General features: G+C 40.2%; 1 protein-coding gene across 2 annotated transcripts in view; it reads right to left on the reverse strand.

The window, feature by feature from the left end:
• Positions 1 to 392: 392 nt before the first annotated feature.
• SLC25A13 (solute carrier family 25 member 13) overlaps positions 393 to 16,773 on the reverse strand; it is a 185,364-nt gene continuing 168,983 nt past the window's right edge. For both annotated transcript variants that reach the window (XM_041727316.1, XM_041727314.1), the window contains exons 15-18: positions 13,446 to 13,584; positions 2,001 to 2,159; positions 1,816 to 1,906; positions 393 to 1,548 (exon numbers count right to left, since the gene is read on the reverse strand). In XM_041727316.1, the coding sequence (XP_041583250.1) occupies positions 1,362 to 1,548; positions 1,816 to 1,906; positions 2,001 to 2,159; positions 13,446 to 13,584 (576 nt within the window). In that variant the 3' untranslated portion in view covers positions 393 to 1,361. The remainder of the gene's footprint in view (positions 1,549 to 1,815; positions 1,907 to 2,000; positions 2,160 to 13,445; positions 13,585 to 16,773) is intronic.

The following is a 16,773-nucleotide window of genomic DNA, read 5'->3' on the forward strand; positions in this document are numbered from 1 at the left end:
GCGATGTCTGGTTTTCTTATGAGGAAGGATCAGAGTAGATTAGAAAATACAATTGCCATTTCATTCCAGTTTTCATGCCCACCTTCCAGTGAAACTTCACATTATAAAATGAAAATTTTTATTAATTCTCATGGGCAAATGCCCAAAGCACTGAGGATGACCAGAGAGAAAGTGTCAGTTGGTTGGGTTCCTTGCTTATCTAGGGTGAAATGTAATTTCTTTTACTCACTCTGAATGTCAGCATACTGAAAATCAGGGTACACATGACCCTGAAGGGCCAGGAGGAGAGCCATGCCAATATGAATAAAAGCACCTTGAAAATGAAAGATACAGAGTCCAGTAATGACAATTACTGCAGTCATTCGCCATGTGACATACACAAGAGCAAACAATAGCTTTAAAAATAGTTTATTTCCTTCTTCACAAACACTTGAGCCTTCTGAACATTATGCAAGGCACCACAAATTAAATAAAAACATTTATTAGATTCTAATTGTCTTACACGATTCAAAAATAAGTGGGATTTTTCAAAGCAAATAGGTGCCAACTGTGGGGGGCTGGGGTAGGGTGGTAGGGGGCATGAATGCAGGCATCGGGACAGAGGGCACGTGCTTTCCTACACTGTCTACTCAAACAGGCAGTGACAGTACGTGAGCATCAGATGAGCAGTAATTCAAAATGAGTACACCCAGGAGAGGTGCTGCATCTCATGGATTCTCTGTCTACAGGATACAATGCCTCAAGAACCTCCCTAAAAAGACCTCTCTAATAGTCTTGATAGCACTAACAAAGTATGATTATTAAACATCTTCAATGTGGTTTTCATTACAAAAAAAAAAAGTTTCACATAAAAGCTTCATAATATAATCCAGAAATAGAATTAGTATATGTTTAAAATCTGAAGCCAAGCTGGCTAATTCTGATCCTTTTTTTTTCATTACTTCCAGTGTTGTTGTTTTTTTTATAATGATAGATAAGCATCCAGCTTCCTACCAGCTGAAACATGCATGAAACACTTTGCTCTGAGCACCATGATTGCCTTTCAGTAGTCTCTTTGGGACTATAATCCCAAGCCAAGGAGAGCAGCTCTCACTTCTATTCAGACTTGCTCCTTCCCCTAAATCGTGTTAGTGTTGACCAAATCCCAGTAATTGTCAGATACAAACACAGGTTTGTGAGCAGAGGCCACAAGAATAATTATGAATAATTTCACAATGATCTGGTTAAGAAAACACACAGAAAATGAATGATTTCACCTTATAAAAAGCCTCGACTTAAATTTAAACAAGAGATGGAAGTGAAAGGAGGAGACACTGTTTCCCATGGAGACGAGGCACTCTGTAGCGCCAGCACTGCCCCTCCTATGGGCCTCCACTGATAACCGCTGAGGTAGACGCCGGTGGCTTGAAGAGAGGTAGGTAAAGTCCAAATTTGTTTTCAATCCCCGCAAATGTTGCAACTGCCAGTTTGTAGCCTCCAACGTGATCAGGATTGGGAGCAGGCAGTATGATCCTGGATTTAGGAACTGGCTCTGATCCCACGGGTTTTCTAAAAGAGGAAACGGGGTGAGAATCTATCATTTTTTACCTTGGTAAAAGTGACATTCAAAGGTTGCAAAAATCTGCATCAAGTAAAGGAGTTGTGGAATGCTAGTCGGTTGTATTTTCCCCTTTGAAATGAGTTTGGTCACATGGTTTCAATATTTTCCTGTATCTTTCCTATTACATCACAGGAATGAGACTGACATACCCTTCTTAATGAGCACTGAGTGTTGGAGGAGCTGCCACCTGGCTGCAGATTTAGCAGGATACTTACACGCCTCCAAAGTCCATGTAGAACCATCGCTGTAGCAATTCATATGTCAGCAAAGTTACCCCAAACTGGGGGGAGGATCGAAATACGCGAGCTTTGGAAAAAAATGGAGAAATAATAGATTTAATTCAATTTTAAAAAAATTACCTGATACGAAAGTTTTAGTTAACAACAAACTATTTCCATACCACCAGCTCCTTTCCACAGAGCTTTTGGGCCTTCTTCCCGCAGTATTTTCCTGAAGCAGTCCATCACACCGCTGTAAGTGGTTTGGCCAGCCCGGGCGGCCACCTGTAATCGCGTCTTGATAACATCAGCAGGGGTCACTAAGGATGCTGCGGGCATGCCTGCAGGAAAGGCACCACCATCACAGTCTGGTCACATTCACACTATATAAAAATCACTGTGCTTTGAACTGCTGGCCGTGGAGAGAAAGTTAAGAGTCTGATGAAATCAAATGTCTCTTCCACCATCCTGAGAAGCACAGCCAGCACTACCCTGTCTGCAGGGACAGAAGCTGCACAGACATCCTTCACCTCCGCTTCCCCCAACTGCCTAACCTTTTTGGTATAGGATTGTATTTGCTAAAGGTTTTAAGGAATCATTTTTCAATATCCCTACTTCAAGTGGAACAAATGGAGAAAGCTTTTCTTTTTCTTTTTTGTTTTCCCATCTAAATCAGAAACCTGCAAAGTTATTAGGTCCGATTTTCAGAAGTGAAGTTTGTTATGCGTTTCCTCTTCACGCTTTTCTGTGGCTGCTGGCAGTCACATGAGGTGCCTTCTCACACACATTCAACCACCCCCTATCCACCAAAGCCCAAACTCTCCAGTTACACCAGAAAAAGACTTTACTGAGGGCTAAGCAAACACTGGTGTGTGTGTGGGGGGGGAGTGGGGGGAGGATTGGTGACCAGAGGTAGAGACTCCCATAGATAATACTTCAGGATTCCTTTTTCCTAAAACTGACATCTCCAGAAAAAATATTTGACAGAAAGCTGAAAATTTATACTGGCTGATAATCAATGAAAAAGAAACAACAACAGCAACAAAACTCTCCCAAAATTACCAATGGGAAATTTTCTACAGTCATTTTATCCAAAATGGGGCAGCCCATGTTTAGATTTTTTAAAAGCGAGACTGTACTCAGAAGACACTGTCTCTTATGGTTTTATTACTTTTCCATTATGAACCTATTCCAAACCAAATTGGTCAAATGCAGATGCATAAATCTCCTTTGCTTTTTTTAAGGCTTAATAATTCTGTAAGAATTTCTGTCCAAACCAACGTGGTCTGGCTCACAAGTACATCTCATCCTTCTAACAGACAGCTTTAAAGTTATTGTGTGTGTGTGTGTGTGTGTGTGAGTGTGTGTGTGTATGCGTGTGCGCCTGGGGAAATCTGCACAGTACAAGTTTGCATTTAAATTACTAAACTGCATCTCCTTCTCTTCTATCTTTACTGAGTTCCTCACAAACACCTATCCTAAGTAACGTTTTTATAAAACATATCACATTTTTTGCATGTGAAAAAGCTCACTTTATATCCAATGCTTCACTGAATAAGTCATACTGAATTTCCTTTAACTTGGAGGAATTATTTTAACTTTGAGCCAGGAATTTATCCTCCAACATAATGGGAGGAAACATGAAAAATGCTTAGAAACCCACTGTGTTCACACCACCCATTACGTTTCACTTCCTGGTTTAGAAAGAGTTTAGCCAGGCTGTCTGCTTTAGGCATATAGTAAAATCCTCCTTGCAACAGTGAGCAGGCATGTCCGAGTGACAGGGGGAGACACACAGGCAATAACATGGGTTAAAAAGTCTCCTCCAGTTAGTTTTCATAAACAGTTCCTTGTTATGGAAAAAGAGAGAAGTATTAGGGGGCAGGGAGTAAAGATATTGATTATAAAATAAATATGCCAAAAAACGGGTGAGAAGTTGTCTGGCAGAACTGAGTGGAAGGAAGTAGTAGCAATAGTGATGATGGTGTGTGGGTGGGTGGGGGGATGCGGGATCCTGCCTGGGACTCTCATCTGTCTCCCATCTACCCTCACCTCTCCCAGGCTGGCAGCTGTGAGGGCCTTGGAGTTACCATGGCTCTTCGTGGATGGAGGATTTCTGATGTAAGACTGACTAAATGACCCTAGAGAACAGCCTCAGGCTCCTCCAAAGCAAGGCCAGGAAAATAGTAGATACTAATAGTAGATACCAGAAAGAGCATGGCCACAAGAAATCTGCTAATTTTAGGGGCCAGGGTTGGCAAATTTGCCTAGTCTCTCCTGGTTTCCAAGAGGTTAAGACAACACTGATCAAGAGGTCTCGCTTTCTCTATCCCCAAAGATGGGGGAGCAAGAGTCAGCTAGGGAACAGGGAGCCTTGCAGGTTCCTCAACAGCAGCCTGCCTGAAACTTCAGTGATGAGACAAATAATGAGACCTTGGGGCTACCTACCTATGTGACAAGAATCATTTGGGGTGCTCTCCAGCCCAATATGAAATTATAATGCCTTAAAGGGGGGCTTGACACCTAGAAAGTAAAGTTCATTTACAACAGAAAGAAAGCACAGCCAGCAAAATACAACTCTGGAGCAAGAAATTTGCAATTCTCATAAATATCCCATTAGCATTTGTAAAGAATGTGCTTCTCTGTTTATGGGATACAAAGTTAATATCTATTTATTTTGGATCAAGTTTAAGAGTTTCACAAATTCCCTCTGTACCCTTATCTGCAGTATCTACTTGATGGATCAGCTTCTAAGAGAAGTGTCAAGATTTGGAATGAGAAAATACCATGATCTTATCGTACTGCTAAATTGAGGTTTTATAAAACAACAGTATGTTGATAATACACAGTGGCTGATGGCAATACACCATGAAAGGATTTCGGTTTAAAATGGAACCAGAAGGCAGGAGGTGGAGATTCTCACGCATGCTCCTTCAGAAGAACGGAGCTTGAGAACTGAGAGACTGATTTTCCATAAATGCTTGATTTGGAGAAGACTTGAGATTTATTTCCTGGCCAATGAACATGTGGCAAGCAAGGTGTCCTCATGCTCAAGCCAATGAGTTTATGGCTTACATGCCGGTTATGACTTCTTGCCTACAGAATCGCCTATAGCCTATTCCAGAACATGGGTCCCTCACTGCGATTCTTCCACTAGTTCCGAATAAACTCAATTCCTGGTAATTCCAGGTGGCCTTGTATTATCTCTTTATTTAGGGTGGCACTATCTTCTTAGGGAATTTTATCTTTTGTAAGTGTAAAATATGCCTCTGTGCCTCTTTAAACCTTGAATTCCATTTTGTCTCACATTAATATTGCTAAACTTGCTTATTTTTGGTATTTGCCTAATACATATTTTTCAATCTGCTCTCTTTCAGTTGTTCTATGTCACTGTTTTCTCAAACTTCAGATGACTAGATTCCCTTTCACAACTCATCTAAAATAAGCATTTGTTTTTACTAGGGGCACTGAATCCATTCAATCATGGATAATTGTGTTATTAGATTTTGTTAATTGTGTTATTAGATGTTATAATTGTGGTTATTAGATTTATTTCTGCTATCCTATACTGTGGTTTTCATTTTCTCTACTTCTAGTTGTTTGTTTCCCTTTTGATCTCCATCCCTTCCTAATAAACATTTATCACAGAGGTACAATAATTACCGTATGTATAATAAATTAGCATTTATTTGCACCCTTTGCCAACAAGCCCTTCTTACATAAAAATACATACACTAAAGTCACCAGTTATTTAAATCTATTCTCAGGTTTAACTTTTATTTGCTCTGTTTCATATAGCTCCTACTTTCTCCTTTCCTATATTCACTTTTCACTCTGCTTCAGGCATGTCTGTGAAGTGTAACCTTTGAGTTATGGGAGAAAAGAACTTGAGATATGCCCTCCCTCCTGAAGGTTGGTGTGCCTGGCAATGCCATCAAGACATCCTTTCCATGGCATTTTGAAGGTACCCAGGACTGCAGATGAAAAGATGAGTCGACTTTTATTAATGATTTGTTTTGTGTCCACCTTTTATACTACTTCTCTCTAGGGAACTCCTATTAAGTAGATGTTAGACTTCCAGGACTAATCCTACACGTCTCTTACATTTGCTCTTCCTTTTTTATCTATTTTTGCTCCATGTTGTAGTGACTTCACTTTTTAAATGTCTAATGTGCTCTTTGAGCATATCCATTCTATCATTCAGACCATTTATGGCTTTTTTATTTTGACGATCCTTCTATTAATTTTCAAGAAAGGTTCCTTAAGATTCTTCCTCTCAAGGGGCGCCTGGGTGGCTCAATTGGTTCAGTGCCCGACTCTTGATTTTGGTTCAGGTCATGGCCTCAGGGTTGTGAGACTGAGCCCTGTATCGGGTATGGAGCCTGCTTAGGATTCTCTCTCTGTGTGTCCCTCTGCCCCTATCCCCCTCTTAAAAAAAATAGAACATTAAATAAAAAACATTGAAAAAAAAAACAAAACCCTGTTCTTCTCAATTCTCTCTGCAGATCCTAATTATAGTGCTTTAAAAAGTTCTCCTTTTCTCTGAATTGCCTGTTTTCCTTGAAATTCCTGTTTACTTGTCTCGTTGCTCGTCTGAAGGACCTCCCGCTTTCTATTGATCCTGAAGTTCAAAGAACAGGCTCATCAGTACAGTGCTGGCTTCTACCACCCCCTAGGTCAGCTTCACCTTCAGGCTCCTCTCCTGAAGGGGAGGGCCAGCAATGGGCCTTATGAAATGGGGGAGGCCAGTTAACTAGGTATAAGGTGGTGAGGTGGCCTGGCAGGGCTGGGACCTTCCGAGTCACTGAAAGGTGGAACACTTCAGTCTGGAAGTAGAAGAAATTATTTTATATCCCTCTTGGGAAGAGCTCCCATTAGTTTATTACTTTGGCCATCAGGGTAAAGGTCTGGAACCTTAAGCCTTCCCCTACTTTCTTCTGATTCCTTACACTTGCCCTCCTCAGGCAAGTGATGCCTTTCTTCAGAAAATAGCTCTGGCCTGGTCTAGATTCAAGCATTGCCTAAAGCTCCAGACAAAAAGAAGCAGGAAGGACCCAGCCCCACCTTCCTGCCACCAGTGCCACTCCTTAAGCCCTGTTAAAGATTTACCTTAAGCCTACCCCAAAGCCAGGTGTCCAATTGTTCACTCATAGGTTAAAATTTTCTGGGTCTGCTCTTACATGGAGAGCAGTTTTTCCTGCCAGTGTCCTGGGCTGTGGCACTGTCCAGCTTAGTTTCAGAGTCAATATGCTTCCATCTCCAGCCTTCTGAGGCCTGGTGCTGACATTTTCTAGTGCCAAAAGGAGTTTTAAAGCATGTATTTTCTGACATTTTAAGGTATTTGGGACAAGAGGAGAGAAAGATGAATATGCTCAGTCTATTACTTTGATTCAATCTCTCCATGACTTTTTTTTAAGGATCTAAGAATTGCTTTGAAATTATCTTGACCTTTATGTCCACATCGTTAACAAATCTGAGTCAACAGTACTTCCCTTCTAACTTAATTCTTTTAATATATCTGCAAGAGCATCACGACAATCACACATAGTTAGCAATTCCCTATCTATGCATTGATTAGCTCTTAAAGATGCTCCCAAATTATAACTTAGTCTAAGGTGACTTATCCTTTATTTCACTGCTGACAGTTAAAATCACTGGGTATGACAAAACTCTAAAATTTGAGAAGCGCTAGATATCCTTTCTTTGAGATCATACATAAGCCATACTGAAATGCCCTTCATTAATCAAGAAGCAACATGTTCATTGCAGAGAATTAAAAAAAATTTTTTATTAAGGTTTTATTTTATTCATGAGAGACACAAAGAGGGGAAGAGACATAGGCATAGGGAGAAGGCTCCCCGTGGGGAGCTCGGTATGGGACTCGATCCCAGAACCCCAGGATCACAACCTGAGTGGAAGCAAAGACAGACACTCAACCACTGAGCCACCTAGGCCTCCCTAAAATTTAGTTTCTTAATTTCAGGCTCCCTGCTTCAGCTCTCACCGTGACACACTAAGGCACATTGGTCAATGAACATAAATTCACATATCAGTTAGGCTTACTCTATCCTATGAAATAATGGAAATGTTTCCATGATTTAAAGATATTCCCAGTTTACAACCAGATACATAAACCTAAAAAAAAAAAAAAAAAAAAAAGACAAGAAAGAAAGAAAAGAAAAGTCAATATTCTCCAGGTTTTGAGATCTCAACAACCACCTCTGTTGAAATACCTGCTAAAGCAATCGAACTTTAGGTCAAATAAAATTTTTAGAAAAAGATAGTACTTACTGAATAACTGAAATTACTATCAAAATATAGAAAGCATGATCATATTAATGTAATCCCAGACCCATCTTATTTATAAGTGTTCAACAAAAAATATATACGTACTCTATGTAGGAGAGTAACTTAAACATAAAATTATATTTTACATAAAAATGCACATAAAAATAATAATGAGACATTTCTGTATTACAATTAAAAGGTTAGTGGTCAACTGCTATTCATTGTGTTTATTTTGAGATAAGCTTTTCTCCTTTCTCTTAATGACACAGATCAAGATCACTCTGGCCCTGGTATGTACTTCCTGGGATTCTGTGCCTACTCCATCTGTGTCTCCTCTCTAGGAAATGGCTTTGCTTTCACTGGCATCCACAAAGGGAATATGTGGGCCTGATCCATCTTCCAACAGTCCCCACTTGTGTATTTTTGTGCTCACTGTCCTTGCTACTGTTGCACTGGGTACAACACACGTCTACACAGAAATCTTCCTGGCCTTCTGGCTGAGCCTGCCAGCAGGGTTCTACACTGAGCAGTTGGTTGTTCGGCTTCCTCCTATGACATCAGTTAATTGCCTATTGCCAGATATAGTTTATTATGTTCATCCTTTTTTTTCCCTTAGAGATATAGGCAGAAGGAGAGCAGGCTCCATGCAGGGAGCCTGATGTAGGACCCGAACCTCAGACCTGGGATCACACCCTGAGTCGAAGGCAGATGCTCAACCACTGAGCCACCCAGGTGTCCCTATTATGCTCATCTTATAACAAAATACAATACTTACTAATTTTGATCCATTTTTTGGCAATTTTATTTGGATTTTAAGCTAAACAATCAGTTGCAAATGATAGTTTCATATCTTCTTTTCTAATATTTATATCTCTCACTGCTTTTTCTTCTTTTACTACATTTAATGGAACCTCCAGAATAAGCCTGAAAAACAAGGATGATATAGACACGTCCTTGTCTTATCCCTAAAATTCAATGAAAATGATAGTTATGACATTTGCCACTGGCTTCTGATTTCTGTAATTACACACTGAGAAAGTAGCCTAGTTGTCATGACAGAATTTACACAGATTTGAGGAATATGCTAGACCATCAAGCTTTGAGGCTAACATGTTCTTTAAAGAACAAAACCAATGACAGTTTGTCTTGTATTTTTTATACTGCAGGGAAGGACAAGGTGGACAATAAAATGAAAATAAAGCATGACGGCCAGCTCCCAAATGACTCTCAGTGACCTTTACCTCCTGTATTCACACCTCTGCCTCTATTCAGTCTCCCTGTATGTTACACAGGGCTGATTGGTGTAACCAATAGGATAGTGTAGAAACAGAGGCTTGGTCACAAAAGACATGGCAGCAACTGCTTTGCTTCCTTCCTCTGTCTTTTTTTACCACCCTTCTCCCCACTCCCTTCATCCCTTTCTAACCTAGCTCGGGGGTGGTGGTGGGGGGACGTCAGCCACGGTCCCAAGAACATCCAAGGTGACCACCAGTGAGGCTGTGTGGCAAGGGACTGAGGCCTCTTTGTCAATGCCATGTGCCTGAAGCCACCTTGAAAGTGAACCTCCCAACTTTAGTCGAGCCTCTGGCTGACACCTTGACTGCAACCTCATGACACACCTTGAGCTAGAGGCCCTCAGATAAACTGCTCCCAGGCCACAGAAACTGTGAGATGATCAGTGTCTGCTGTTTCCAGCTGGTCAGTTTTGGGGAAATCGGCTATGCAGCAATAGATAACGAACAGAGAAGGTATCTGAAAAACAACTCTGAAAGCTACTAGGGTCGCCGCAGGGCTAAAATAGCAGCATGTTCCAGTTCCTATCTCCAAGAATCATGTGGTAATGCATTAAATCAAAAGTCATATTTTTTTTACCAGCACACTCACATTAGAGAGAATCTCTTTCTCCAAGGAAATGCCCCAGAAAAGAGGAAAAGCCTTTAAGCACAAAGATGTTTTTTTCAATATAGTGTATTTACATTTTTTTTTGAAAAAAAAAAAAATCTAAGTATCTAAGATTAAGGGCTAGATAAATATGCAGCAGTTAAAAATTATAACGTTTTAAAAGATATATAAAAGTATTATCTAACATTTATTTTTTAATTTTTAAAAAATATTTATTTATTTATTCATTCATGATAGAGAGAGACAGAGATAGAGATAGAGATAGAGAGAGAGAGAGAGAGAGAGAGAGGTGGAGATACAGGCAGAGGGAGAAGCAGGCTCCATGCCTGGAGTCCAACTTGGGACTTGATCCCAGGACTCCAGGATTGTGCCCTGGGCCGAAGGCAGGTGCCAAACGGCTGAGCCACCCAGGGATCCCAAGTATTATCTAACATTTAAAAATACTTATTTGGGCAGCCCCGGTGGCACAGCGCTTTAGCGCCGCCTGCAGCCTGGGGTGCGGTCCTGGAGACCCAGGATTGAGTCCCACGTCGGGACCCTTGCATGGAGCCTGCTTCTCCCTCTGCCTGTGTCTCTGCCTCTCTCTCTCTCTCTCTCTCTGAATAAATAAATAAAAATATTTAAAAAATAAAAAAATAAAAATACTTATTATGTGCCAGGTACTCTCTTGGATCTTTACATTTATTTACTTTATATATGCTGATCTCTAGAATGATCTTATGAGACTAAGATTATTCTTTACTTTTTATGTAGAGAAACAAGCAGAAAGGGGTTACAGAACTTGCGCAGGTTACACAGGTCTAAGTGGGGAAACTGGAATTGGTGGTTTGTTTTTTTTTTAATGATTTTATTTATTTATTCATGAGAGACACAGAAAGAGAGAGAGACAGAGAGAGGCAGAGACACAGGCAGAGGGAGAAGCAGGCTCCATGTAGGGAGCCTGAGATATGGGACTTGATCCTGGGACTCCAGGATGCTGCCCTGGGCCAAAGGCAGGCACCAACCCACTGAGCCACCCAGGGGTTCCTACCCCCCCTTTTTTAAAAGATTTTGGAAACTGGAATTTGAACCTGTATTGTCTGGCCCCATAGCATATGCCATAAACCATTTTGCTGCGATGGCTAACAGTGCTTCAGCTATGAAATTAAGTGAAAACCACATATCCACAGTGTGATTATAACTCTATTAAAAACTATGCAAGGAGAAACAAATTAGCAGAAATGTTAAATAGGGATTATCTTATAGTGTGGAATAACAGACTATGTTCTCTTATTTACCGTTACTTTCCAAATATTTTACAATTAGCAATATTATTTTCCTAATCATAAAAAAAGTAACAGAAGAAAGAAAATAAACCTTAAAAGAGAAAAAATCAGCCAGTAATTTCTATGGCTCTGGTAACATGGATTACTTAGGAAATTCCTACCTGGAGATAAAATTCCTTCTGGGTGATTATCTTTTCTAAGGGAAGAGTTACAGGCGCTCTTTTAGTAGTGTGAGGAGAACAGGGCTTGGACAGAGCCCTAGACTTTGATCTGAGCTCTATCAGATATATCTTCTGGTTTTACAACTGATTTCTAAAGTAATTTAGACAGATTCTCTTGGATTTAATGTAATGCTGGCTAACATTTACTGAGTATATGCTGTATTCTAGGCACAACGCTCTGTCCTTCACAGGTTCTTGCTTGTATCTCACAGGCACACACTGTCATCCGTACAAGTATCATCTCCATTCACAGCCATGGACACCGAGGCCTGGCAGAGGTTAGGTAACTTGTCCACATAATACACTATTCAAGTGGTATGGCAGTTTTCCCCTTAAGGTCCTACCTCATTTCAAATAAGTAATATATAATACAATGTACAAAATAATACAAAATACATTGTATTATAACCTTTTGATAGAAAAAATGCTATCATTTATGCACATGTAAAGGACATACAAAAGGACACAGTTAATCAATGGAAAAGTTGGGATTAAAACCGGGAATTCTAGGGGCACCTGGGGGGCTCAGTGATTGAGTGCCTGCCTTTGGCTCTGGTCATGATCCTGGGGGTCCCAGGATCAAGTACTGCATCAGCCTCCCCCAGGGAGCCTGCTTCTTTCTCCCTCTGCCTATGTCTCTGCCCCCCCTCTCTCTGTGTCTCTCATGAATAGATAAAATCTTAAAAAAAAAAAAAACCCAAAAAACAAAAACCTGGGAATTCTATATTCTAGTCTCAAGACCATGATTTCTTGAGAGGCAGAGTGGCCCTTATGGAGGAAGGTCCCTGAGCAGCCAGGAAAGGACAACCCTACCTCATTCACCAATGTCACTGCCTTTTAAAAAGAAAAGGGATTAACAAAGAACTAGAGAGGAGCTTCATAAGTTCTTGCCTTCAAGGGCTCCCCAGGTACAGGGGGCCCAAGAAACAGCAAACAACTTCTCAGAGGAGGGAGTTGTTCTCTTGAGACTCAAGCCACAAATCTCTGAAGAACAACCCCTTTATAAAAACCTTTGGACCCAGGCATCCCTCCACCGCCTTAGGGTTTGTTAACTCATTAAATGTTTGCCACCACCTGGAAAGCGAATCCAGCTCATTCAAGCCTGGATCTCTGAAATAGGAGCATCAAAGATGGAATGGATTCCTGCTGTGGCTATATTCCTCTGGAAATTTACATTGTGATGTAGAAGACAACCTTCCAGTTCATCTATTTTTTTTTTTTTTCTATTGACATATTCGCTGTAGCACTGAAAACAAGAGTTATTTCCCTCTGGGGTTCAATTAACATTACCCTGTTCCTGTAGCACAGCTACAAGGAATCAGATCTCCTCCACCGAGTTGTTCCTGATTCTACATTACTTTTATCTAAATATTAACTACTACTGAGAGGCCTGGGAGTCTTAGTTAAGGGTCTGCTGTTGGTTCAGGTCATGATCCCAGGGTCCTGGGATGGAGCCCCACGCATCAGGCTCCCAGCTCAGTGAAGGGTCTGCTTCCTCCACCCACTTGTGCTGGCGCTCTCTCTCAAATAGTCTTTAAAAAACTTTTTAAAAAGGTTATTAAATAACAAATACTGCTTAAATTCTGTACAAGTATTTATGTACTATTTTGGTTAGGCACCTTTAAAAGCCCAATCCATATTTTTAAAAACTCTCCACTGAACAGTTATCACTGTTATGCTGTGAAGCAAAACTCTCAAACAATACAGAACTCGGAATTCAACAATATCACAAAATGCACCAAATTTCAATGAGCCTTTTCTGGAGTTAAGAAATTAAGCTTGCCTAATCTAATCCACCAGAAGGTTAATTTCTTCTCCTTCTTTTCAGAGGTATTCAAAGCAATCTAGAGCCACCTCATTTGCATCCTATCAAGAACTCTAAGCAAAAAAGTCCCAGGGCAGTGCCATAGGAGGGGCTCAGAGAGAACAGAACTCTGCGAGGACCACTCACCAGCTATGGCGCCAGCCAAGAGCAGGCTTCCAGGACTAATCTGCCCATCTTCATTTGCAAAGGAAGCCTTCACATGAGCATAGCACGGGAAGTAGATGGCCGAGAAAGGAATGTCCCGCAGAAAGCATGCTTTGGCACCCTGTACATTTGAAAAGGAAGAAAAACCACATGAAACACATATCCCATTGAGAAGATCAAGCTTTTCTGGAACTTACCTCAGAACAAAATATTCCTGGAGAAGACCAAGTTTGTACTCACAAGTTGAAAGGGGAACAGAAAAAAAAAATAACCCAAATTCTACAAGTAATAAATCTGAATTTTGTTTTTAAAAATAAAACTAACTTTATTGCGCGGCATGAGGAAGAAGGGAATAGTTCTCATTTATTCCAATGATAAGATTTCAATTAAAACACTCTTGGAACTCTGCCTGCAATATCCTTTTAAATCCCTACTGATGGCAAGTCATTCATTGGCATTTCAAGGAGTATCTGTTCTCAGAAGATGGGCAACAACAAGCAAGGTACCCCTTTGTTTACATACTAGGAAGTAGACAAATTATGTAGGTGCTAGTGGAAGAGGTTTGTTTTCTGAATTGTTTGAGACTCTGATGAAAGTGTTGGACTCTTTCCCAGAAAAAAAATTACACATACATAAAAAATTATATACCTTTTCAAGGGGTTCATGGATCCACTAATTTATTCACATACTTACCCCTTCTCCCCCAGGGTATGAAACATTGATAAATGCTTGTTCTAAAGCCTTAAAATATTTACAATAATTCCTACCCATTTAAGAGCTGTGTGTAGAGCAATTAGCAACTAGAGCTAAGTCTTCAAATAATTTCTGGTGCCAAAATAATGCACGGGGAGGCCTTGAAAACTGATGTGTGCCCAGAAACATAGCATTCTAATGAAAACCACAAGACATATATTGTGTTTTAGGCAGATCTAAATGGGAAGGAAGTCACCCCTTTCAACACCTAATGATTTAATGCAACTTCTTTCACAGATTTCTAATACCTAAAAATTTCCACTAAATTGAGAGATTCTTCAAAGAAAATAATGAATCCATCCAGATTCAACAGATATAGCCAGGCCCGGTGACATTTTAGTATGGTCAAATTATGTTGGATCTCGGGTATTTTTGCTCAAAACTAGGCTCCTCTCTGTCAAAGTTCCTTCACACTACAACATCTGTTACTATAGTCTTTGCTTTCAGACACCATCATTACACTCCTGACTCAAACTGAGACTTTTGGTAATAAAAACCCTAGTCTTTTTCACAGGGATTGCTATTAACCTAGGGATACTGTAACTTAATTAGTTGCTTTAAATAAGTAACATAAGCAGGACTTTATTTCATCCTAGTAAACTTCATCATAGCTTGGCCCATCCTTCTAACCAGGACCAATGCTTGGAATCTGGAATCTTTTATGTTGGCTCTTCCTCAGTCAATTCATCCATGGCTGTGTTATCTTTGTCCATTCTGTATGTGTGTGTGTGTGTGTGTGTGTGTATATATATACACACACACACACACATATATATATACACACACACACACATTATATATATATATATATATATATATATATATATATATATATATATAAAAGGCAGGCAGATCCACATCAAGTACTGCCAAACAACCCACATTTCGGTATCTTGTCAACCCCCAAACTGTTAAATGCCTAACTGAAAAGAAGAACCACAAAAACCACCACACCCAATTCCTCCTTTTCTATAGGTGCAAACGGATGCCCAGGATGATTAATCTATCAACTGCATGTTTATTAATGGCCACACTACTGGCTTGCTCAGGGGACATCCTTGGAGCAATGCCGGAGACAGGTTCAATATTCAGGACAGGATTCTCCAATCTTTCCACCTCCCCCAGCTTTTTCAAGGGGGAAAAGTGCAGTAGACTGCCAGTATCTATGTACAGCATCAGTACTCCCCTTATGACCAGTTAATGTGGGAGGGCGAGACTTTCAGCTGGCTATTTTTATTTCCTTTTCCTCATTTGCCTCCAAACCTTCCTGTAAGTTCTGCTAGCCCTTTACTCTCTCTGGCATACTTTGTTCAGGAGATATTCAAAATTAGGTGCCAAATAACCAATTCAAATTAAGATCAGGTAAATCTTCATGACTGGCCCCCCCTCTATAGTAAAAGAAACATTGTCATATTACCGGCTTTCTAAACAAATCTCTTTGGAGTAATTTTTTTAGGCTAATACAATTCTTTCTCCCACAAATCTTGCTTTTTGCAAAATCTATTAGTTTTTACTTTTAACCTCATCTCCCAAATCTTCACATTGTAGAGCCAAGTTCCAGTCTATTTTATTCCTGGTGATATTTTTCCCTCAAAATGTCCTCCCCCCTCAATTATTAAATATTAACTGCTCATCACAGACAATACAGAAAAACATTAAAAATTTAAATTTAAATTTAAATTGCACCAGCCAGAGATAACCACCACAACTGTAAATGTTTTGGGGCATTTCCTTCCACAATAATATTAATAATCATTCCATTGTTGAGACCATCATTCTGTGGTTCTGACTTATCCTTTTCTTCTCCTTAAATTCACAGTGTATGGTTTTGTGGGATTTTTTTTTCAGGGGGGAGGTTGGGGAGACAGGGACTGTTATGGTCTCACATCTCATACACAGTCATATTGCCTAAATTTCCTTTCTGTTTGTTTGTAAAACTCTACTGCCATCTTTGGTCTCCACTGTCCTGTGGACTGGCCCCATATTCTCACCCTTCTCAAAGCTTCATAATGACTTCACTTTCCCATTTTCGTCTCTTTGGTCAGCGTCAGGTAAAGCTGCTCATTACCCCATTCATCTGATGAATCAAGGTACACCTATCACCCTGCAACTACCTTGATGATTGCAAAACTGGGAACATCACCTCCTCATTCATTTAAACCCCAAATATCACCCTTTCCACTGAGGATTCTTTAATGAGAAGGCAGACAGGGAGTGACTTCCATAAAACTCCACACTAGCTGTACTTTCTCAGTACTGTTCGTAGTTTTCTTCATGCTCTTCTATCTGCCTGTATAACTGTGGCCTATTTCAGAGAGTAAACACCAAGGGGCCAGGAACCAGGGGCCAGAGAATGCTCAGCAAAATCTCTGGCTGTCAGTTGGAGCCTAAGGCTTGTTCTGGGGACACTGATTTGACTGCCAATTTACACAGAAACAACAACAATGCACAATTTAGAAGAGAAAGAAGAGGCTTTGGGATATTTTGTCAGGCTCCTACAAGGAAAACAAACATTTCTTGGAGAAACATATTAGATACCAAAGCCAAGCTTTTAGTT

This window comes from Vulpes lagopus, chromosome 13 (assembly GCF_018345385.1).
Source record: "Vulpes lagopus strain Blue_001 chromosome 13, ASM1834538v1, whole genome shotgun sequence".
In the NCBI taxonomy this organism is placed as follows: Eukaryota; Metazoa; Chordata; class Mammalia; order Carnivora; family Canidae; genus Vulpes; species Vulpes lagopus.